Source organism: Takifugu flavidus, chromosome 18 (genome assembly GCF_003711565.1).
Source record: "Takifugu flavidus isolate HTHZ2018 chromosome 18, ASM371156v2, whole genome shotgun sequence".
NCBI classification, from domain to species: domain Eukaryota; kingdom Metazoa; phylum Chordata; class Actinopteri; order Tetraodontiformes; family Tetraodontidae; genus Takifugu; species Takifugu flavidus.
Window position 1 is genome coordinate 587,587 of NC_079537.1, and position 24,759 is coordinate 612,345.

The following is a 24,759-nucleotide window of genomic DNA, read 5'->3' on the forward strand; positions in this document are numbered from 1 at the left end:
GAACATGAAACCAAAATATTACAGCCAAATAAACCCCCTGGAAGACTTACAATCTTAATCTACAAACAAAAACAAATGCAGCTATTTTTATTCTGTAAAAATCTACAAATGAGTTTCATGATCAATTTTACAATCATTTGTGATGACAGCCTGTGAAAACCACATTTTACTTGAATGTTTGAGGTCTGTCTTTAAATTCAGTTTTCAGATCGTTTCATTCTTTACTACACCTCTAAATCTGCATCAAAATAAAACAGTGCGATTCATCAAAAGGAGACTTTTTGAACTGTAAGATTTATTTAGGACAGTAGAAAGTAGAAAGACAGCATAAGTTAAACTGTACATTGAAAGCTTCTCTATGTAAAATGCAAATTAAAAAAAAGGGGAAATGTTTGATTGTGACATTACGAAATTAGGTGGGATATTCCCACGTAAAAACACAGTAGAAAATCTTGGTTAACTTGTCGGGGTAAATGAGGTGGTGGAAGGAAGAGGCACTAAACGTTTGTGTATTTGGCAGAGCAGTTTGCTGACATTTCAAAAAGACACACTTGTGTTTAGACACTGACATTTAAGACACTCAGCAGTGTATCTCATGGTTTAACACAAAATAATGCAGTTATTGCAGCGTCATCATGGCCGTGCAGGAGTACTGTTGCATAGTCTGACTATGTAAGCATGAGCCTGACCTATAAAAGAAGAATACTGGTGTAATACATTATCTCATGTTATAGGATATCATTTTTCTTACTGAATGTTTCTTACATTTAGGATCATTTAGAAATTAAGACAAAACGACATGTCTAACATTTATCTTGATATAAAACCTCATTTGGGGATTTGTAGGCTTTGCAAATTAGCAATGTTCATTCCACCCTTAATATAAAGACAAAATGAAATAGTGATTAGGCTCAAAATCAAGGTAACACTTTTCCTCTCACAGGTACACAAATGCATTACTGAGTCACAAAAACAACAACTTCACAGGCAGGTTTCTTCCTCTTCACTTTTATACAGTAAAAAGCTCGACTTGAGTTTTAACACACACAGACCCCACACACAGTGAAAAGGGGGAAATGCCGATCAAGTGGCTTATTCAATACACCTAGAGTTTAAAATCCTAACAGAATTCAAAAAGACTGGTTTAAGTCTCCGTCTGCCCAACATTTTGATGAAATCCAAAATGGGAGAAAAGTGTTAACAAGTCTTTTTCAGTGGATAAAGCTGTTTTGGGGTCCAGACTAACAATGTTTTCTTGGCATAAGAAACTTGCACCACCCCCTGAAGCAATGGTGGGAAATTCCTATTTACATTCAACGGTCCAGATTGATGACAACCAGAATTCCAGGTCAGGTTTGTCCACACCATGCCCGAATGAGGGTGCATCTACCTACGTCTGAGTGTTGGCATGATTAAAAGCATGAAATACAATTGTGTGTTCTGAAACAGTGTCTGAGGTCCAGGGTACTTTTAGTGCACACCAAAGGGACAGAGTCCTACTGCCATTAAAAATGCTGAACTGTAGCATCAAAGACTCCACTGGAGTTGGGATTGTCCGACAGCATCAGGGTGCTGGGCAGACAAAGAAAGAGACTGTGTGGCCACTCACAAAGGCACAGTCATGCTAACTGGTGAAGTTTCAAGAACTAACACAGCCAATATTAGAACTTCCTTTTTAAGGTTTAAGCAGAACGATCTGTTGGAAATCAGTCTCAGTGGCTGAGACGTGTTGAGCTGAGGAGATTTTTGGGTTTGACCATCCCACACTTGCATTGTGAAATTAGTTTTAGAAAAAATCAAATCAAATCAATCAAAAATCCTTGATTCAATTTACGTGTTCCAGTGATTCGATTGGATCAAAAGTTTAACAATTTATTAGGAAATCAAAAAGCTACAAAATGGTGCAAATAATCTGTCAAATACTGACAAGCTTGTAAAAAAAAAAAGCTGTTGCACTAAGATCACGCAACATATCTTGTACATCTGTTCAGGAAATTTCCAAAGATTCAGCTGGGATGGATGAAATGGGATTAGAGGAAGGACCTGACACGTAAGTGGTTGAGCGAGGACCAGACTGCATCTGGGATGTCACTAAACACCTCCGTGAGCACCGTTAGCAGGAATCAGCAGAGCCGCCACCACAGGCTAAGAACCATGCATGCAGGCGGCTTTGGGAGGAACACCGGGAGGTTTCCCCCTTAAAAGCATGTTGTAATTGATTAGAGGTTGAGCATTAACAGGTACCTTTTATCAAAAAACATATCTTGCTGCTTATACAGAGGAACTGTTGTCTCATTGGAGGAGGCCAGTAATTCAGCCATGAAAGCACTGGCCGTGAACAGCAGCACAGCAGACGTTAGACTATCACTCTGAAAGGTTAAGGGTTCGATACTGAGCTGAGCACAGGACTGAAAACACAACAAACTGCAATGTGGCTTTAAAATCCTGGAGTTACAGATTTTAAGGATGTTTTTTGTTTTAGATTTATCTTGCTGCTACAAATAAAGTAAATCACTGTACTAGCTAACTACTATTTACCTGCCTGTTTTTGTTTTTATTCTGTCTTGCTGCATCAACAATGTAACTTTAGTGTTGTGTGAGGACAAAGTACGGAATTTAGAAGGTGGTGCGCAGGCATGCATTAAATTAAGCAGTGAAGCTGAACCTGCTGAAGCCAAACTCTGAATTCCTAACGACTGTATAAACCGCAGTTTACGACTGGCCAATAACTCGGTGATGAGCTGTGACCACAGCACCTTGCAGCAGGCAGGAATCCCAGCACCTGCTAAGCTAGCGACTGCCTTTTGTTGCCCATCAGAAGCAAAGCAACCAAATTCGTCTTATTAACACGTGATCTGTACTTGTGCGTGTTAACATCCAAAAAAAGTCAGTCCTTTTTGTGGAGCTTAAGATGCTTTAAATCCTGTAAAGTGATGGAATTTAACTGTTTCAGATGTGAGATCATAGGCAACATGTGGAAATGTTTCTTTCTAGATGCTATAATATGATCCTGTTTGCAGATGGGAAGAGAAGACTGGGGTTTTCAGTTACCACAAAGGTAAGACACTTCAAAACTGGTCATTTGACTTATGAAAGTCACAAGAAAGTGGTTTAAAATATGCCCTGAGAAAGAGTAAAATCATTCTTTTCACTATGTCTGCTCAAAGTAGCTGTGGAGCAGTGAGTTGTTATTGTCCACCCCCAATGTCCCATCCACTGAATTTTAATGTAACAGCAGTCACTGCGTAAAACCCCTTAAAATATAAGTTAATGAAAAATGTATAGGTGCATACTTTATATCCTTGTATTAGCAAAGGACTCAAAATGATTCGAAAATTAGAAGTCAGCCATAAGATGAATTCCTTTTGGTGCATCTTGGCCCTGTCCTTGCTGGTTCCACTGCTCTAAGAACACATTCCAGCCCTGCCCAGTGATGTCATCACCAAGCAACAGATTAGGGGAAAAAGACCACACAAAAGACGTTCTGAAAAGAAGCACCACCAACGAATGATGTTGCCAGTGCTCGTGAGCAGCTGTTTGGGCATCATGGTAACAAGTCTCCTCCCTGTCATAGCAAAAGTGGTCAGAGCTGCATGGGGAAATGAGTCTGAGTGTGAACTGCAACATGTAGTAAACAACTACTGTATCATACAATCAAACCTATTGGGGAGGGCGGGGGGAGCTAGAGACATTTACAGTGGTTTAACTGCTGCTTTGAGCCACACGCGACTATCGTAAGTCACAGGCTCAGTAAGGCAGAGAAGCGTGAGGGAAATGGTGGTAGTAGTGGTGGCTTTAATACACAGTTCAAATGTTCAAATGTAAGGAGGGACCAAATTCAATGAAGGATGCATGGGTGGAGGATGAAACAATCACTGTAGGGAATACAAAAAAAATGGTGTTGGGAAAGAGCTACGGAAAAAGGCACCTTGACACCAACTGCTTCCACCCATCAGTCCATCCTTCATCCCGCCTCCTCCTCCTCCTCACTGCAACATGAGCTGTTTGAGGTTATCGTGCAGAATGGTGTCCTTGACATCCCGGAACACCAACCGGATGTTCTCAGTGTTGATGGCTGTGGTGAAGTGGTGGTACAGTGGCTTGTGCTGCTGCTCGCGGCGCTTTTTGCGGAAGCACTCCACCAGGAAGCGTTGGACATCTGCCAGGCTGTTGGGGTCACCTGAAAACTCTGAGAAATAGTCTTTAATGGACACCTGCTTTACTTTCTCCTCAAGCAGGTCTGTTTTGTTCAGAAACAAAATAATGGAGACGTTGCTGAACACCCGGTTGTTGACGATGGTTTCAAAGATGTTGAGGGATTCACTGAGCCGGTTGGTTTGCCGGTCCTCCATCAGCACCTGAGACACCAGGACAAAAGGATGTGTCCATAATAAGTTGTTTCCAGCACAGTGTCTAAATAAAACACACTAATCATTTAGAGGAAGCAAGTGCGATGCGATGCGATACCAGCCTTCTGCTGAAAAACTTATTGCAGATTTATTCATTAGAATCTTGCTGTCTCTGCAAATGCTAACTAAGTTTTTATTGTATTTTACAGCTTTACATTTCTACTTTTTCTTTAAACCTCTGTTTATCCTGACTTTTTAGAGTTGAATGTTCATCTGATGATGCTAATGACCTGGCTACCCCCTGGATTTAGAATTTAACTTTAATGCCTCAATCATTTAAAAGTACACTAACACCAAACACTGACACAATACTGCAAATAGGTAAGATGGCAATACGTCTGGACTACAGCCTTATTTCAACTTTCTTGCTTGTAGAATTTCTTGAAACTAAACAGAAACAGTCAAATGAGGCCAAAATCTTCAAGCTATGAACAATGTCATGGTGGTGACATTTGTAGTATAGTTTTTATAGTCTTTGATAATCCAGAAATCTCTTGGCAGTGACATCTATTAGATGCCTTCATCTTTGTATTAAAATAATCAGTCTGTGAATCAAGTACAGACACGTAACAGAACGTAGCACCTGCATCACCCCGAAACAAAAAGTTGACCACAGGAGACCCACCTGGTCGTACTCGGAGGATGAGACGAGAAACAGAATAGATGTGACAGAGTCGAAGCATTCAAACCAGCGTCGCCTCTCAGAGCGCTGACCTCCCACATCCACCATCTTGAAAGGCACGTTCTTGATCTCAAAGTCATACTCATGGATCCCCTTAGTGGGCTTTCTGGCCAGGAGGATGTCCTGTTGGCTCGGGAGGTAGCCCTGTAAGTAAAGAGATCTTCCATGAATAGGCATGATTTTACAAAGTGGATCACTAAGGGTGTAGTCTGCCCTTCTTGTCTCATTCTCAACACTTTTTTCTTCTATGATATGGTCATACTATTGGGATTAATGGACCGTGAATAGCTATGATAGGGCAACTTGTCAGTGCAGAAAGGTTTGCACTCAAACTGCCCTGACTGTTATGACGAGTGCACTCATAGAACCCTAACAAAGAACAACACAGAAATAAAGGTTACGCATCAAAGAATAGAATTGATCCTAGTGTATGGTAACTATTTATTTAGTTCACACTGACAAATTTAATCCAGTGTTATCACAATCATCATTGCAACTGAAAAAAACAATAACATCTGCAGTGGCTGGTCAAGGTAAATGCACAATTTATTGGAAAACAACTAGAGCGAAGGTTAATAAGATAAAATAAATCAACAGTGAGTCAATGACTACCCAGCCCCCCCATCAGCAGGAGGGTCCCCCTACATGAGCCTGGTCCTGCTCAAGGTTTCTTCCTGTTAAAGGGGAGTTTTTCCTTGCCACTGTTGCTTGTCTGGGGTCAGGCCCTGGGATTCTGGAAAGCGCCTTGAAACAATTTTGATTGTAAAAGACGCTATATAAATAAAGATTGAGATTGAATGAAATTTTAATAACTCACTTTATAGGTCAGGGATTTAAGGCTGCAGTGGATGTGCAGTCGAAGGGAGATTTATATGAAAAGTTCACTGGAATTTTGATAATTTCGAAGCAACACAGTAAAGACTAGCATTTGACAGCAGTCACTATTACTTTATCACCATCCTCTCTGATGATAGTATGAGCAGGGAAACTAGCTTGTTTTTTTCCTGTTGAGAATGGGGAGACCAGTCTGAGGACAGGAACTCAGTAGTTTCACTTCTCTATATGTATCCACCAAAACTTTATCTACCAGTCAGTTGAGGGGGCGTCTACTGACTGAGGTTCTAAGTGGGAAGGACTTACCGGCTGCCCAAGTTTTTCCAAATTATCCAGGAAATACTTGACTGACTCCCCCTGAGAAAATGAAAGCAAAAGAGATGATATATCAATAGTTTGCACTCATTTTAAATTGGATTTGTTACAACCCAAACTCACAGCATGGAAGTGAGTTGTGGACCATGTGACACCAGCGCCCTCATGGTTATCCTGTTCAGTATGGCTGCTCTAAATATCACAAGAACTACTACGCTTGTGGCGGAAACTTCATATCTGGATAAGTATAACACGTGTGTCAGTGTCAAAAATAACTGGATCAGAAGCCATGCAGACTAGATGATGAGAGGCAACTTTTTATTTTTATTTTTTTACCAGCGACATGATTGATCGCTAAAATGAATTAAAGCAAATTAAATCTCTGATATCAATTTGATTGGATTTCATTCACTTGGCTCTACTTAACTGTTCACTATTTGGGATGTAACTGATGTAACTACATAACCTGAAACAGCTATTACACGTACACACACTGGATGACTGTATCAAAACCTAGACAGTATACTAATGGGCGGGGGTTTTTTTTTTTACACTTGGTACGTGGCTGCTTGTTTCTGTGGTAAGATGTGGTTTAACTGAAAGCATTGTGACAACATGCGTTCAGAGGATGAGTCACAATTGCAAGCATGTCCAATTAGAAACCCAATTTAAATTCCATTGCAGGTGGTAATAATGACTCAAACAGATGGACAGTAACATCACAGACTTTATCCATTCAGAGATGTAGGTTACCTACCAAAAACCATGTAAGTAACAATGTTACATAGATAGATTATATGTAAAAATCCATCTTGCCAATAACTTATTTGAGGCTACTTATGTGTTTGTTCTGACTTGGGTAACATAATTGGCTTTCTGCCAATCTGACCGGCAGTTTTTCATTACAGTAAATTAAGTCATTGCAAGTAATGTTTCTGTCTTAAGTTATTTTAGTTGGTCTTGATTGAACCCACATCTGGAGAGTTCTGAATTCTTATATTGTGATTTTTCTTTTGTTTACTTATTATTCCATCTTAACATTTTCATTTGTGACGGAACCTTCAATGGAGAATACTTTAAGAATACTTTATGATACTCAGAGAAACAGTACAGAGGTGTAAACAGGCACCCACAACCCAAGAAACAGACAGCAGAAAAACTATATGAAAATCTGACCGAGTGGCATCACATTATGTACCCCAGTGAGGGGAGATGAAGGGTGTGGAGACAGAGGGGAGCAGATGGTGGATAGAAAGCCAGCTTTCATTAGCTTTTCTGCATCTCTTTGTATGTTTCGCAGCACTGTGAGACAGAGCTTTATACGTTACCGTCAGTGCTCTTCTGTATACTCAGAGAATGCCAACGTTAGCTAATAATCTGACTCACCAGCTGGAACTCTCGACGTCTGTCATAGGCTGTCTGAATGCCCTCATCAGCCCACAAGGCACGAATGGATGGCAGATAGTGCTGGAAAACTTTATATTCCACCATGCCATGACCTTGGGCCATAGTTGACCTAGTGTCAAACGCCATCATGGTGTCTCCATGCTGCTGGTTGGATGGTTTACCCCATGGAATGTGCAGCTTTTCTCGAGCATCCACCAACACTCGAATACCTAAAGAGAAAAATAAGATAAGATAAAAATAAACTTACTTTACACTAACAATTTACAGACAAGATTAAAAGCAAATAATCACATTTATGCCTTAATATTAGTAAAATATCCACATCTGAGCACTTATTGCACATAGAATGTTGTAACACGTGAAAATTAGATGTGAGAATTAAAATGTGATTAAATAGCTCTTAACCAAACAATATTTTAATTCTGATTTAGGGTATTCTACTACGGTAATTCATTTTGTGAACAGAATGATGTTCTCTTATCTCTTTAATGAATGGTCATCACAGATTTCAGATTTGCTCTGGCAGATCCATTTTTTAATGAGAAAAATAATGTTCCTTCCATTATTGTGAAAGATTATTTATTGAAGAGTAGTCAGGGAGTTCATCTCTTAGTGGGGATGGAATTAAGACTTTTCAATATGGGGATGAGAGTTAAAACTGTCTATGATCTGTGATTGGTTCAATTGTGAGCCAAGGTTCACATCAGTTTCCTGCCACGCAAAACAAGATAAGAGGCTTAGGAAGTACATTGATAATAGATGTGCTCCTGCCATGTATCAGTTACATCTCCACAGTAAATGGTTTTTTAGATAAAAAAAAACTGCTCACGATTCACATATAGTTCACAATCTTGTTTTCTAAAATGCAAATATTCTTTTACTGGCATTTCACGAGCTTTATCACAAACAAATTCTCCTGTTTTCCTTTAAGTCGCCTCCTCTCCCCACCTGTGATAATGCTTCCTAAAATCACCTGCTAGGGTTAAGTGTTAGCAAGCGAAGCCTCAGCTGAGGTAACCAGTGTCAATTGGATGGTGGTGAACACCCAAGTGGCAGGTGCACGCCTGAACCCCCCAAAATCCCTTTGCATTAAGCCACACAGTGACGGGTGACAGTGACAGGTGAAGACGGCTGCTTCTCCAGTTATAAGCTCTTTTTAAACTCTTCGAACTTTCTTTACTCTTCGTGTGAAGACATTGTGTGTTTTTTTCTATCCTATGGATAGAATTCAGATCTAGATATACACTTACCTGGAGAGGGTTTATTGCAGCCTCATATAAAGCTAATCAATGTCTTCACTAGAGACCGTTGCAATAGGATACAGAATCAGGTACTAATGCCAATGTATTTAATTCCAGATCACAATTTTCCATTTCTAGATTTCAATTGTAGATCCCAACTCTAGAACACAATTCTAGATCTCAACTGTGGAATACAATCCTCAATCTCACCTCTGTCATACAATTCTAGATTTCCATTCTTGATAACAACTTTCCAATACAATCCAAGATCTCACCTCTGTCATACAATTCTAGATTTCAACTCTAGAACACACCTCTAGAATTAAATTCTAGGTTTCAACTCTTGAATTCAATTCTAGAAAGATCTGGTATTCATATCTGGAGTAGATACATGTATATACAGACATGCAGAGACACACCCGTACACACACCCGCACATTTGCGTGAAGGAAGAAGTTTGCTGCAGCAACAGTAATGATATTCATTCTAAAAGCAAACAGTTACCAAATTCAGGTACTGTGAAAAGGATGGATCTCTACTCTTTATTTGAGTAATGGGCCATTGACTTCACTTAAATCAGTATCACATCATAACAGGTACATTATATTCAGACGTCAGTACCTTATATATTTTTTTAACCCTACTGCTAATGAATCCACCGATTTCCTTGACGCTCTAAATTAATCTGTTTCAAATTCTACCTAGACAACTATTCATATTTTTCTTTTGAACGTTTTGTGGGTGTATTTTCCAGAATCGCGCAGCCCTAGTATCAGTTCCCAAAAATGTCCATTTATGTAGACCAATTACCCAGTAAAATGTTAAGAAATAAACACTTATCCAGTGTAGATGCCCAATGGTCTGACACTCACATGGATGAGATGAAGCACTTCCCACTGTGTCTAGGTCGTTACGGCAATGTCATTCATATATTTTTGTGTTGGTGTGGTAGCACACTTCCAGGGTGTGTCTTACCTTCTGATGAAGATCAAAAACTCATCACCTATTCATGCAATATGTATAGCAGATGTAGTTCTAGTGGCACTTGTCTCTGATGTCCATTTTACAAAACCTGAGTGAAGCATAGTCCTAGATCAAACAGATCCACACATTTGTGTTTCAGTCATTTTAATAAAACACTACCCACTTATTGAGCACCTTAATTCCAATCCTTAAAAAAAATTACAAGCCATAGTGAGAAACTACTGTGTGCTAATCTATGTAAAAAAAAATATGTCAAAGGATGTGGCCAACAGAGTGGAACACAACGCAAAACTGTAAGCGTTGAGGCTCTAGTAGAAGAAAATCTCAGACCAATTCCGTCCAGGCACATTTTTAGGTCTCAATAGGAGGACATTTTAGAGCAAAGTAGGACCCTAAACACTGTCACGATCACTTTAAACCTTCATTCATTTAATTGCAGACAGCTGCAGGACTGATAAATCCGGTTGGATTAGGAGCTGTTCAGTATCAGTGCCTAATAACTTGTTGATAATCCTGTGGCTAATGTTGGGACGAAAATTAACAGTAATTATTATGGGATGCTTTGACGAGAGAATCGCCCTGGCCCTAGAACACTCACAGAGCAAGAGCGTGCAACTGCACATAATAAGTAATCTGGCCTAGTGTCTTCCTGGGGTGAACATTGTCTTGTTCATGCTAATTTACAATTTCAAAGCCACACAAATTTACAACACATTGCAACAAACCATCCACTGACCCCACAGACCACGGCAGAAAAACCGGCGTGACGGCGATTAAAAACTGGCGTGATGGAATATTGGGTCTACATGGCGATATCATTACAAATGTTTTACCTAATGCTCTCATAGCTTTTTCATACTTTAACATTCTCAGCGAGCCATTTTGACTTCAACTGAGAGACATCGAGTTTCCGTCTGAGACGCGTGTCAAGTGTTACTTCCCCATGACCAAAGCTGAGCAAGCCTTTCCAGCCCAGCACATCACGTTGCTTTTTCTGCACTCATTCCGAGAGTTTGGTGTTACTCTCACAAAGAGAGCATGCACAGAGCTCTACTGACATCATTGACTTATAAATAGAAGTTCCTCTGTATCACCGCATGGATGAGAGCAAAACACATGATGCACGCTTCTGATTGTAACTTTAAAATCAGCTTTAAAGACAAAAGGAAAGATTAATAAAAGGCCACTGCTGGTCAACAGGCGGAAGTCAAAGGAACTGATTCATGGAAGTGTTTTACTAACTTGACCATAAAGTTCCCAACAATATGCAACTATGGTTGATGACAAATTGATGTATAGCATTTCCATATGGATGCTGGCTTCATCACAGCGGATCGCAGTCAGTTCTAGCGGTCGGAGCTAGAATATTATGGGAATATTATGCTGGATAATAGACATGTTTGCAGTAAACGGGAACAATTCTTATGCGATTACGGTCCCATGTTTTCCCCCAAACATAACAGCCATACTAGCAGCTGCCATGAGGGGGAAAAACACTTCGACAAAGTCAAGCTACTGTATATCGTATCGGTGATTTCTGAATAAAGAGAAGTGGAACGTATATACATGAAGAGTGAGCACAGACGAGGCACAACTAACAAAACTATCTCCTGCAGCTAACCGCACTAGCACTAGCTTTGTCCAACACATTACAGTGGGTCTCTAGGCAGCCCAGGAGCAACTAGCATGGTACCACATTTCCGACTCAGTACGTAACCATGGCCGCCATTTATAAGTAACGCAAGCTCATTTCAAACTATCATACAAAAATGGTCAGAGCAGTCTTACCTTTAATAACATTACTAAAAATCGTGGCTTTGAATTCTTCTTTGGCCCTCTGATCGAAGTCCTGCCCGTGGATAATGCGCATCTGCTTGAGGAAAGTAGACTTGCCGCTCTCCCCTGCTCCAAGCAATAAAATCTTTACTAGCCTTTTCACGTACGTCTTATCTCGATTAATACACTTATCGATCTCTTTAGACTTCCGCAACTGTTCTACCTCGCCGCTTGTGAGGAGACAGTTGGGGAAACATACAGATAAGAGCGAGCGGGACGGCAGGAAGTCCGCCATCTTTGAAACAGCTTCATCGATGCGGACAGCAAGAACGCGCGAGCTCGCCACAGCCTGCTGGTGCGCTCAGGTGCTGTAGGAATATTTAGTTGCACATTCCCCAAAACCTTTCACGGTGTTTTGCTATGAGCTCAGTTATAATTAATCAAATTATGAATTAAAGGTCAATTTTCAATTTCAAATTTATGATACGTATTTTGGTCTCAGTGTAATATTTGCCGAAGCTCACGTTTTCCAAAAAGTAATAAACGTATTTTTTATATTAAACTGCAATGACGCAATTTTGTACCACTGTAAAATCTCAAGGTTTACCAAAACAATAAGTGTAATTATTTGGCTTTCTTATATCATATATATGTTTAAAAGGAATGCCTTATTTTGAATTGTACAAAATTAAATTAGGGTTTATCGTATTCACTGTAACTCAGCACAAATCATAGGAAGACGCTCGCGGTAGATTCTGTGTGCGCGCTCACGCTTCGATGATTGGGCGGGTCGCGGACTTTCTTGCACAGTATTTACATTTCTGAGCATTATGTCTGTGTATATTCTCAATCATCCAGGTCATAGTTATTTCGCCTTCTAATGCCTCAAGAGAAGAAAAACAGTCCAGCTGACACGGAAAACTTACCGGTACTTTGTATTTCTGAGCATTTTGATTCATTTGGGTTATTTCAAAACCATGAAATCATTTCAAAGATATCTCAAAGTATTTTTAATGGAAATTCAATTAAGACATTAGGGACATTACAAGAACATAGTACTTTAATGTAAGCAGTCCAAGCGAAGTCCAAAATCACTTCAAATATTTGCAAAACCTTGAGACACTTCAGACATGAGCAGTAGTAATATCATCCTTTATAGAGAATAAACATGCTTACACATTGCTAATGTTGACTGATGGTCATTTAAATTAATTATTCTTTTTGTTAAAAACAAAAGAGAAATGCTTAACCCTTTCCGAATAATCCAGAGTTAAATTCAGGATCATCTGAGAATTTCCATTTACTCAAGTTAATTAAAGACCCATCTAGGCAGGATTTTCTCTGTAGGAGGATGAGCAAAAGCCGCCAACAGCTGATTGGTGGATAAACCTTGCCTCACAGTTCCATGTGACAATCCTTAGGACTTGCCCACAGTCGCTTCTCCATCGTCAAGTCACGATAATATAGCTGGAATATTTCAAACAAGGACTTCTACTTTTACTCAAATAAATACTTGCAAATATGACAATTAGAACAGCCCGTCCAGACAGGGTCCAGCAATTTCATTGTCGTATGCATTGCTTGAAAAAGGTAGGTGGATCATTCAGTCTTTTTAGTGTTATTTCTTTCTAATTAATTTATGTTACAGCAGGGATTCTAATTTGGAGCTGTAATGATGTGCCTTCTTTGGCCAGAGAAGAGCAACAAGTTATGCTGGATTTCAGCTTGTTTCTGTGTGTGTGTGTGTGTGTGTGTGTGTGTGTATGTGTGTGTGCGCGTGCGTGTGTGTGTGTGTGTGTGTTAAACAGCCAGGATAGGAAAAATTGAAGTGTTGTTCCTCAACAGGATAACTGCGGTTCAGGTATCAGGTCAGAAAGGTCAACTGAGCTAGCGTCCACAGTGATTTCATCACTATATTCAGTAAGGCAGGGAAAAAAGTCACTATATTTCACATTTACTGGACAATCAGTTTCACCATCAGTACATACAGTGAGCAAAAGGATGGACTCGTAATGAGGTTTCCGTTAGAGTAGCTGGGTCTGCCAGGTGAGCCAGGATAGACTCAGGACACTGATTAGTTTACAGGGTCAAATACCACAATTGACAGCTGAAAAATGTTTGCAATTATGATGAATGGATGAATAGATGGATGGATGGATGGATGGATGGATGATGGATGGATGGATGGATAAATTTTGCTTTCTGCCTGTTCCAGCTGGAGGCCATGATGGTGGAGATGCAAGACACAAAAAGTGGGATCAAGGGTTCAGAACAGAAACTTAACGTCACCACTATTCCACATGTTATCTCTGGTAAGACCAAGATACACCAAACAAGATACACCAAACAGAAACAATACATCCAGACACACTGAAGCACAGTTTATATATATATATATATATATATATATATATACACACATACAGTGTATATATGTGTATATATATATATATATACACATACAGTGTATATATATACACAGTATATATACACACACACACACACACTATATATATATACACATATATATATACACACACAATATACATATACTGTGTATATATATATATATATATATATATATATATACACACACACACACACATACATACACAGCAAACTGGGGGCGGATGTATGAATTTTGCCCAAGGACACTTCAAAAAACACCAATCCAACTTTCTAAACACAATAACTATAATGTACAACACAGCTAGCATTTTTGGGTTGATTGATAAGAAAATGCGAGATTTATAACAGTTTCCAGATTGAACTTTTTATGACATGCAGTGAGGAACATATTAATACAGAATTGGGAATTTCAGATTCACACCATGTTGTTGTCACCAAGCATTACTATATGGTTCGTAAATGCCTTAAAATAGTAAAAACAATTACAAAAAACAACCCAATGAATTTGTTACAAATCTGTTGTTGTTTTTATCAATGCGTGTATTTTGCCAGTTGAACATTTTTACAGTTCATTGGGTTTTAAACTTGCTTTGCTTTCACACTTGAATGCTGTCAATTTTTTTTGCCCTTTCAGCATATAAATGTTGCAATTAAAACAGTTTTCAACTTGTCCTGCAAAAACATTATTGCAATAAAGCATTACCAAGCAAAGCAGGGTAGCATTGTGGTGTCCAAGAGTGACGTTAGAGCATAATGTAATGTAAATGACATTGGTAATGTTCTCATACCTCAAAAAGTTATTCCTGAATATCCATGGATATATTTACAACCTCTCAAAGTCTCAATCTTTGAATTTACAATTTGATTGATCGATTCCAAATTGAAAGCACAAACAGTACTATCAACAGTCACTTCAGATGACTTAGTGTCTGCTCAGCTGTCTAAGCTGCTAACACAGGCTAAATAAGGCACCTCACAATTGGATGAGATCAGGACTATGCTTCAGAGGCTAAAGTGGCTTTTTCCAATCCAGGCCATGGTCAGAGGTCAACCTGCAGGGTTTACCCTGTTCCTTCACCATCTCCACAATTAGATTTAGATTTTATTTTATTTCAAATTAAAGCCTATATATTTGTTAACTGTATATCAAAAAAAGTGTATGGAGGACCAAATATGAGCCGTATAACTAAATAAATGGATCAATAAATACAGGCATAAATATATAAATACATACATTTTGTACAGTAAAAATACATGTACATTGATGTGCTAAAATGTGCTAAATATTACTCTAAAATTAAAAATGACATACTTTGATATATACATATATGTCACTGGGGCTGCCATTTATCCTGAAATTGCTGCAGACTATGCTCTCCTCTATCTGGCACCTCCTGAGGCCTCCTCCATCTGTGCACCAACACTGGTCTGTCAATGGGAAAACCAAACATTTAGGCCCATGATAACAATCAAATAGAGGCTTATTGGTCATGTTGCCCAGTTCATATAGCTCTCACATACATTTTATTGTAGTACAAAGTGCACTCTATATTTAAATGCACCTGCTATAAAGAGTAAACCTCAATCCCTGTAATCCCTCAACAACACATGTGATGCTTTGGCTGCTTTCTGGCTCACATATCTGCAAAGGACTGATTCAATTTAACACAATAAAGTTAGTGTCACTTGAATAATACATTTATTAGAAGGACATAGCTGCTGTGAAGTGAAGAGCTTTCAGGATTTAGATTCAGATTCTACTGAAGTGGTTGAGTGGAAATGGTAGCATGAACAACCTGAGTTTGTGGATTTCTCGGATGTCTGACCTGGTAGCAATCATTAGGACGGGTGATAAAGGTCAGCCGGTGACTTTGTGATGTCTGTTATAGTATGTTATAGCAATTCAAAACCGCCCCTTTGACTGAGTTATGCTGTTAAAAGACAATCTCTGAATTCATCTGCATTTTTCTGACTACCTGAAAATAGAAGACAGATAACAGGAGCCAAATTAAAATTCCATTTTTAGCGCTGCCAGTGCCCATTTAAAATGCACCTATTTAGAGCAGCCTTTGACAATCAAAAGCAGCCACAAAACAGATAGATTTTTACTATCTAAAATATTTAGAACCTATAATAATATATATAAAATATGCCTGTATTTATTTATTGATACTTAAGTATTTATACTTTACTGAGGTGGAATATAATAATATTGCAACTACATTTACTAGCTGTACCTCAATAAAATGAGAATCATTTTTTATTTATTGGCACACTCTATGTTTCATATTTACTGACTAACAGTTTTTAGAATAGAATAGAATAAAATAGAGGAACAGAATGACATAAATGTAGAAAAGTGAACAGCTTCAGTGTTTCTGCTGTTGTTTTTTTTTATCCAGGTAAGGATATCATTGCTTGGATAGCAAATAAACTGAAGATCACCCCAGAAGGTACACTACCTTTATAACAAAAATTTGAAGCTGCTCATGTGCTATTTTATGACATCTTCCAACTGTACACCATCCCTGCCTGCGTTTCAGAGGCCGAGGCTTTTGGCACTATGTTAGTTGCATATGGATACATCTACCCCCTTCAGAACCACAGGAAACTGGTCATGTGCAACGATGCCAGTCTCTATCGTTTCCAGGTATGACCAAATTACTGAACATACTTTTCACTGTATGAACTGTACGTCATTGTGCATTTGAAAGCCACATCAGGTGCAGTCACCAGTGGCTGTTGGATGCTTGCTAGTCTTTTCTTTGCTCAGTAGGTTGAACAGTTTTTGGGATTGGGGATATAAGACCTGAGATTTTTAGCTTTTCTATTCCTCAGTCAGTGGAACATTACATCTCACATATACCAGTATTAGTCTCCTGGATGACCCCTGACCTTCTTATCAATTTTGAAAATGTTGTATAAGATTATACATTTTAGGTGTTATGTGGATCATATATTATATATGATTTCAGCCAGTGATCTGAAACAGGAAAGAGCCGGCTTATTAAAACTCATTACGTGCATAATAGCAGCTAGTTCACATATTATGAGTTGTTTTGTTTTAGAGATGCAAAACTCAAAAGTCTGATGTACTGCCATTTAGCTAAAGTGTAGAATGTTGATGTATGACATATATTGGACTGTTATTGCTGTAGGAGATCTAAAGACAGTAATTATTCCCTTTGCATTTTCATCGTTTTTTCTCAGACCCCGTATTTCTGGCCTACACAGAACTGGGTTGCAGAGGACTCTGACTATGGTGAGTGTAGAATGTCACATAGTCTATGGATTAAACAAGATTGCTTATCTTTGTTGGGCTACAACTTGCAATGGCCTTCTTTCGGGTATAATTCTCCCCAAGACTGAAACATTGCATGTTGTTGTTGTCTACTGAGGTGTGTTTAGACCAGCTATGGTATGGTATGGTCACTTTAGCCAACCTTCTGCTGTTATTTTTATATTATGGGTTTGTTTTGCCTTGTCTGCAGCCATTTACTTGGCAAAGAGGAATATCCGCAAGAAAGGAGTGCTTGAACCTTATGAACAGGTAAGCTCACGTAGTGTGTGTGCTGCTTCCATTTAAGACCAAAATGCTTCTGTAAATAAATATTCCTGCTTCTGTTTACTAGAAATCCCAATAACTCTTAATTCACACTAATTATGATAACACTGACATTAATGCAAGTTTTTCTTTGAACCACATTGTATAAGCTATTAGCTCCTGATTTTGTGTCAACTTTTTGTACAAACAGGGGATCTTAAGTTATTCAAGTATTATGTTATAATACATTTCACTGTAATACAACATTGCAAATTTCCATTAATTTCATATTGTGATACCTGAGATGACATTTTATATGCAGAAATTACACTTACGTGAGCTTGTGTGAGTAAACTGAGTAAATGTTAACTGTAGGCAATTGTAAAAGCACAGCTTAAGCTACATTATCTATAATATTATCTATAATATACAGGGAGCACTCAATAAAATTACTCATTTGTTTCCGCTGACTGATATTTTGAAATAATTTGTCAGAAATATTAATTTGGGCAGAATTTCATTCTTAGGAGGATCTTAAGAGGATCATCTTTTTATAGGTAATCAATCAATCAATCAATCAATCAATCAATCAATCAATCAATCAATCAATCAATCAATCAATTTTTATTTATATAGAATCTTTTACAATCAAAATTGTTTCTAGGCGCTTTCCAGAATCCCAGGGCCTGACCCCAAACAAGCAACAGTGGCAGGAAAAACTCCCCTTTAACAGGAAGAAACCTTGAGCGGGACCAGGCTCATGTAGGGGGACCCTCCTGCTGATGGGAGGCTGGGTAGAGAGAGGAGAGGAGAGGAGAGGAGAGGAGAGGAGAGGAGAGGAGAGGAGAGGAGAGGAGAGGAGAGGAGAGGAGAGGAGAGGAGAGGAGAGAGAGGAGAGGAGAGGAGAATGTAGTGGGCTATAAATACATTATAGCCCATCCTTTGAAGGAGCAGAAGACACTTTCATGCTCCAGCTTGGCATTTACAGGCACTTTTTATTACCTGTGCCAAGGAGGTAACGTGACAGCCAGTGTTTGACTGTTAGCAAAATATCTTTTAATAAGATTTTGATGAAATCTTCAGGAACTTGATAATGGGTCATGGAAGAGCTGATTACGTTTTGGTGATGTTCTGGATTCCGGAGGAACTTTAAAATTTGATCAAGAGGCAAGCTACTATGTAATGTAAGCTTGACTCACTACTACTGTATATACTATACTTTCAGTGCGAATCACAATATGTGGGGAAATAACCTGCTTGGTGGAGGGTCTGTGATCTCCAAGTGCTTTTTTTCTAGTTTAATTTAATTTTTATTTGACTGCAGCATGCAGGTTATATGGTTATTTATTTGTGCCATATTTTAAAAAGAGAAACAGTCAATAGTTTCTAATCATTGCTGGTAGGGATCAGGGACGCCCTATGCAAAGTCCTCTCCATCATCCAAGATAATATGCTAGCTTATAGTTTCTGTTCTTGAATCTGTTCTTGAAATAGATTGGTGTGTACCACGAAAACTACTGCATCATGTTCTGTCTGTTGGTGTTTTAAACAGGCACATTACAACCACCTTCATAAATGGCTGAACCACAAGTGGGACTTTATTGTGATGCAGGCCACTGAGCAGTACAAGTAGGTGAAACCATTCAAACATATCAATCAAGTTCATTAGAACCATTACAAAAGAGACAGTGCATGTACAGCACATGTACAGTAGTTAGTTTGAATAGAAATTCAGATACCAAATACTGTTGTTCAGTTGTTCTGATGCATTTCCTCAACCTTTCAACCAATATTTTAACTTGAATTAGTTTGACATAAGTATTATTTATTGGGACAACACTACAGTCATTGATATTCAAGATTCAAGATGTACTTTATTCATCCCCGTAGGGAAATTGAATTGTAGTAGCAGCCTAAAGTGGATTAATATAACTGTAGTGTAGGTTTTGTATTTACAAAGTATAGAAATAGAATAAATAAATACAAATAAGATTAAACGTTATAAGCATATATTATACAGCATGTATGATAAGCATATACATATACATACGCACACACACACACACACACACACACACACACACACACACACACACACACACAATAAAATAGAAATAAAATTACAACATAAACATTAGACAATTATTGTTATTGACTGTGTTTGGATGAATTATAGAGTCATGAAGCTGCAACGATGAGCTGCAACGATGAGCACCACAATTCTTCATTTTATATTATCACCAACATCTTACTACATAACCATTAATGGTTGAAAGATCAGTGCAGAAAATATGAAAATAACAACAAATCCATTTCAGTTAGTTAAGTGTATGCAAGTGTATTATCTTAGCAACAACATAGACCCCTGACATTTGCATTATCTGAACAATCTTTAGAATATATTCCTAAGCTTGATTTATATTTATGTGGAACTCCTCTCGCTCCTTTTAACACTGATTTTATTACCTATTATCTTTCTGGTCTGTGTGTGTGTGTGCATTTATGTGTGTGCCAGGGCTGGTAAGGAGCGTAAGAAAGCTGATCGTGTGGTGTTTGACTGCCAGGAGAGAGCCTACTGGATAGTGAACAGACCGCCGGTAAGTTTATGTAACTGTTTAAATATGTATAGCCCAATAAATTTGTCTTGACCACATATACACACCATGAACCTCTGTCTAGCGTCGTACTCACAGTGCTATGGACCGTGGTCCGGATCGTCTTATGGATCCTAATGCAGATGAGGTAACAGGTGAGTAGACACACACATGCGCTCACACACACACACACACACACGCACACACACACACACACACACGCACATGCACATTTTTACAATGGTAAGCTGGTATTTAACACACAGCAGCTTTACGTGGAGGGTACTATGGTCATAAGGCTTTATCCTTTGTATCCAATTATCTGTGAAGAAACTAGCTGTGTCTTCCCTGTGGCCACAAGCTGACCTCCCTTTATTATCTGATATTTGCTTTAAGCTGAGAGATTAGAATAATGATTTATAAAGATTTGTGTCTTAATATCCCTCTAGGGTTTCACCATCCACTTCTGAAGTTGTTTATAAAGGTGGTGAATTTGTCCAAGGTGGGAATGAGGTGTGAAACATAATGGTTCCTTTAAACACTGAGGGTTCTGAGCTTGGCTGTGTGCTTGTTGTGTGTGGATGACATATCATAAACTCTCAAAATAACTCAACACGCTAAGAAACTCCACTTTACTATAAATCACTGCTTTACTTTATTATTTTTTACTGTATTTGACCTTGTCTTGTCTTTTACCAGCTGTCTGTGCACCGGAACTAAATAAGTACAACACAAGTCAGAGAGTCATAGTTTGGTGGTCTAGTGTTTGAACTACAGTCGTAGTCATTCATTGTGTATGTGTAGCCTTTAGACAGTCTCTCCAAGAAGTGTTTACTGTCATAAATCATGTTTCTTTTGATTGTCAGGGAATAGCAATTGTATTTTCAATTGAACTGACACTTTTTTAGTCACAACCCACAACTTCAGTATGAACAATTCTGAGCTTTTGCTTCCCTTGTACAAAATGTGCTTTAGAAAAGGGCTAAAGGTGATTAATCATTCTGTATTCTGGAGAGACTGGTTTCTCAATGTTTGTGTTTTACTATAAATAGAATGTGCAGCTTTCTGTACTGTGTGAAGCATCAAAATATGGGACATTTGCTTCATGTTTGGAATGTATTAAAAGCCCAAGACAGTCACTGAATTCTTCAGGATCTGACCTTAAAGCGATGTCTAATAAATTATCCTAGCATTTTTATTGCATTAATATATTTTATGTAGTTTCCGACTGAAACAATTCTACGGTGCAGACTAAATGATGTTGTTTTTACAAACTCACTGCTTGTTTTCTGTCATTGGGTGTGTACCTTTGTGCACAGTAGATGTCTGTGAAGTGAACACACACCTATTCAAGGAAAAGACTGAAAAAATTAAAATAAGCAGGCATAACCATGTTGTGTTTACATGCTGGTAGGTACAGGTGCAGGCATATTATTGAATATTTTAACATTTCTTTGCTTGTGCACACATGCCTGTGTGTAGGAGGTGGACAACTGGGAGGGGAGGGTTGTTTGTGAGAGATTGAGTGGGAGGGTTTTAGCTTCTACCTGCATATTAAAGTTTATCTCTGGACATTGTCATAACATAGTGAGACACTTGAAGGAAGTGCATGAAATACCTCATGAGTCCACATTTGTTGTTCTTTCCACACAATCACTTAAGATTTAAAAGTCCCACCATAGATGAATTCACCTGATAAAACTGTAGAATGTGCTGTCCAAAAATACTTTTCACGTGACTTACACTAATTTTGTTCCTTTCAGAAAATCACCTTTGATATGTACAGACGCATGGTGAGGCATGCCAGAGCTCATCAAATGCACCATGCACTAAATCATTGCACCAAACCAAACCTAATGTTTTGAAACATACAAACATTTTCTTTGCATTTTTCTCTTACAAAAGAACATGTTCTATCAACAAGCTATTATGAGGTCGAAAGTGAAGTCCAGTGTGTCTCTTGGGGCGTAAGTTCCTGTTTTCTGAACTAGTTATTTTGACAGTAATCAGCATTGATTTTGGGCTCATAATAATTGTGTTTCTGCAGTCTGGTCAAGTACACCACAACCTATAAAACCCATGACCCATTCCTAGCCCCCTGTACACCCAGCAACCCCTGGCAGACAGACAATGACACATATTGGACCCTAAATACCAGAAGGTGGGCCCCTGTTGTATATTATATGTGTATGTGTATATATATATGTGTGTGTGTGTGTGTGTGTGTGTGTGTGCGCGTGCGTGTGTGTGTGTGTGTGTGTGTATTCCCTAGATTCTTCATTTAATTCAAATATATGATATCTCAGTGATCAAAGTACTGTATTAAAGCCACAGCAATTTCATTGTGTGCAGCGTTCAAGTTCCAACCAAGATGCGAGTAGAGCGTTGGTCCTTCAGCTTCTTTGAGCTGCTGAATGACCTACGAGGTCGGGATGACTTCAAAATCTTCCTAAAAAAAGAGTTCAGTGGTACGTTCCTCCTACAGCAAATTTCAACATTTAGGCATTTGCTGATCTTAACCTGCGTAAACTTTCATTAATTTTAGAAGAGAAAAATGAGTAAAAGTCAGAGGTGCTTCCACTTCACAGCATTCAGACATCAGTTAAAAGGTTATTCCTATTTCTGAGGTGGATGTATTCAACAATATAGCAAACCCCAAGTATTGGGTATCTGATTTATTCATTTCAATCCCTCTGAACATTTGTTATATGGATGTGAGATCATAAATGAAAGCAAACTTGAAGTACATATGTCATGCTTGTGAAAAGGGTGCTATAAATATATATATATCTTATTTCAATGGCTGTTTTTGCCAGGGGAGAACTTGGCTTTTTGGGAAGCAGCTGAAGAGCTGAAGTGGGGCACTGCAGCCTCCATGTCAGCAAAAGCAGAGATCATCTTTAAGTAAGCCGAATATTTGGCTTGGACTATTTGTTCTGTGTTTCTTCTATTTATTCATTCTAAAAAAATCTTGCTTTTATATCGTCTGAGGTAAAATGTCATAATTGGCTATTGTCTTTTCCTGACACAATTTATATTAGGTGATTATTGAGGACTGCATTTTATCCTCAAAGTCCTGCCTAAATACCTTCCATTTCCCAGTATATTTATGATGATAGCATTATCAACTGCATTGATGCAGAAGTTAAAGCTGAACCCGTTAAGTTTCTCATTCTGAATGGGACGTTCTGTGTGTTTAGGACTTTTCTGGCTCCAGGCGCCCCCCGCTGGATCAACATTGATGGCAGGACGATGGGTTTGACAGTGAAAGGCTTAGAACATCCTCAGCGTTATGTGCTTGAAGCTGCCCAGACACATGTCTTCTTGCTCATGAAGAAGGTTTGTCTGTGTACTCCAATATTACACACACAGAAGTTATTTTATTGGGATTTAAAGCCATTCTCCCATGCTTGTTACTGTTATAGGACACTTTCTTTCGTTACCTCAAGTCACCAGTATACAAAGACATCCAGAAGAAGGCCCTGAACCCTGAGCCTCATAACTTCAGGTTGGTGACACATGTGAAACAACCATGACTGCACTGGACAGCTATCACACAGCAGTATTACACATAGAAAGTTGAGATTAAATGTTGATTGTTAATAAAACTGTATATAAAAAAACCCAAACCACAAAGTGTGTTTGATGTTTGCATTATTTACTCCCTCATACAACACTTGAATGAGATGCACCTTTTAATACATGTGCCCCCTTTCCCATAGCCCTGCCCAGCTGGAGCAAAATGCTCAGAACCGAAGCCCGGGCATCCATCCCATGATCATTTGGCAGCAGGAGGAGGAGGAAAAGGCCAAGGCGGCTGCAGCCTCGGCGCCTGTCGATGTCAAAGCCATGATGAGCAAAATCGACAGGAAAAAGTAGTTTCTGTGCTGCTGCATGTGTGCAGGTTGGTTATGATACCAGCACATTATTATCACATAATGATTGTATATATACTGTAAATAATGATCAGGATTACACCTCAGTGTCATCGGTTTCTATAAATTAAGGAACATATGCTGTTGAAAATACCAGTTAGTATGCTTCTGAATACTCCAGACTTGTTTTATGCAATAGGTCACATTAATGTCATTAAATACAGAACATTAAATGAATTAAATTATAATAAGTCATGTTATATACACAGCATTTTCTTGAAATGCACTATATTTTTAGCCAATTAGTTTGTAATTATTATTATCCTAAACACTAATGGGGAACAGGGTCACCTTGTATATCCAGGTTGAAGGCAACTATTAATTATATGGGCTGCAATCAGGCTATAGCCCACATACAAGTTATATAAGAATATTAGATGTTTGTGCTTTTGTATATTTACAACCCAATTCCCAATAAAGTTTGGACATAACATGAACAACATGAATCTTTTTAAGAACTCAAACAAATTCAAGTGGCTTGAGCATAATTCTGCAAATTAACAGAATTAGCTGATGCATTCACAAAATCATATTTGAAACTCTGTGCTGCAACAGCAGAAGACAACTTTTGGAGTTTGTTGAGTTCTGCTTGTTTGAGCAAGACAATACCAAAAACCATTGTGTGTATT

General features: G+C 38.5%; 2 protein-coding genes across 2 annotated transcripts; one reads left to right on the forward strand and one right to left on the reverse strand.

Moving 5' to 3' along the window:
• Positions 1 to 273: 273 nt before the first annotated feature.
• Positions 274 to 11,977, reverse strand: gna13b (guanine nucleotide binding protein (G protein), alpha 13b). Its single transcript, XM_057014655.1, has 5 exons — positions 11,661 to 11,977; positions 7,627 to 7,856; positions 6,232 to 6,282; positions 5,035 to 5,235; positions 274 to 4,358 (listed from the first exon to the last, which is right to left on the reverse strand). The coding sequence occupies exons 1-5, from the start codon at positions 11,941 to 11,943 to the stop codon at positions 3,987 to 3,989; spliced, it is 1,137 nt and encodes a 378-aa protein (XP_056870635.1). The 5' UTR covers positions 11,944 to 11,977; the 3' UTR covers positions 274 to 3,986.
• Positions 11,978 to 12,432: 455 nt separating this feature from the next.
• rgs9a (regulator of G protein signaling 9a) lies at positions 12,433 to 24,570 on the forward strand. Its single transcript, XM_057014654.1, has 17 exons — positions 12,433 to 13,238; positions 13,864 to 13,960; positions 16,460 to 16,510; positions 16,601 to 16,707; positions 17,268 to 17,319; positions 17,549 to 17,607; positions 19,154 to 19,230; positions 20,117 to 20,198; positions 20,281 to 20,343; positions 21,959 to 21,988; positions 22,101 to 22,162; positions 22,243 to 22,356; positions 22,548 to 22,663; positions 23,012 to 23,099; positions 23,396 to 23,534; positions 23,621 to 23,703; positions 23,918 to 24,570. The coding sequence occupies exons 1-17, from the start codon at positions 13,170 to 13,172 to the stop codon at positions 24,072 to 24,074; spliced, it is 1,446 nt and encodes a 481-aa protein (XP_056870634.1). The 5' UTR covers positions 12,433 to 13,169; the 3' UTR covers positions 24,075 to 24,570.
• The last annotated feature ends 189 nt before the right edge of the window (positions 24,571 to 24,759 follow it).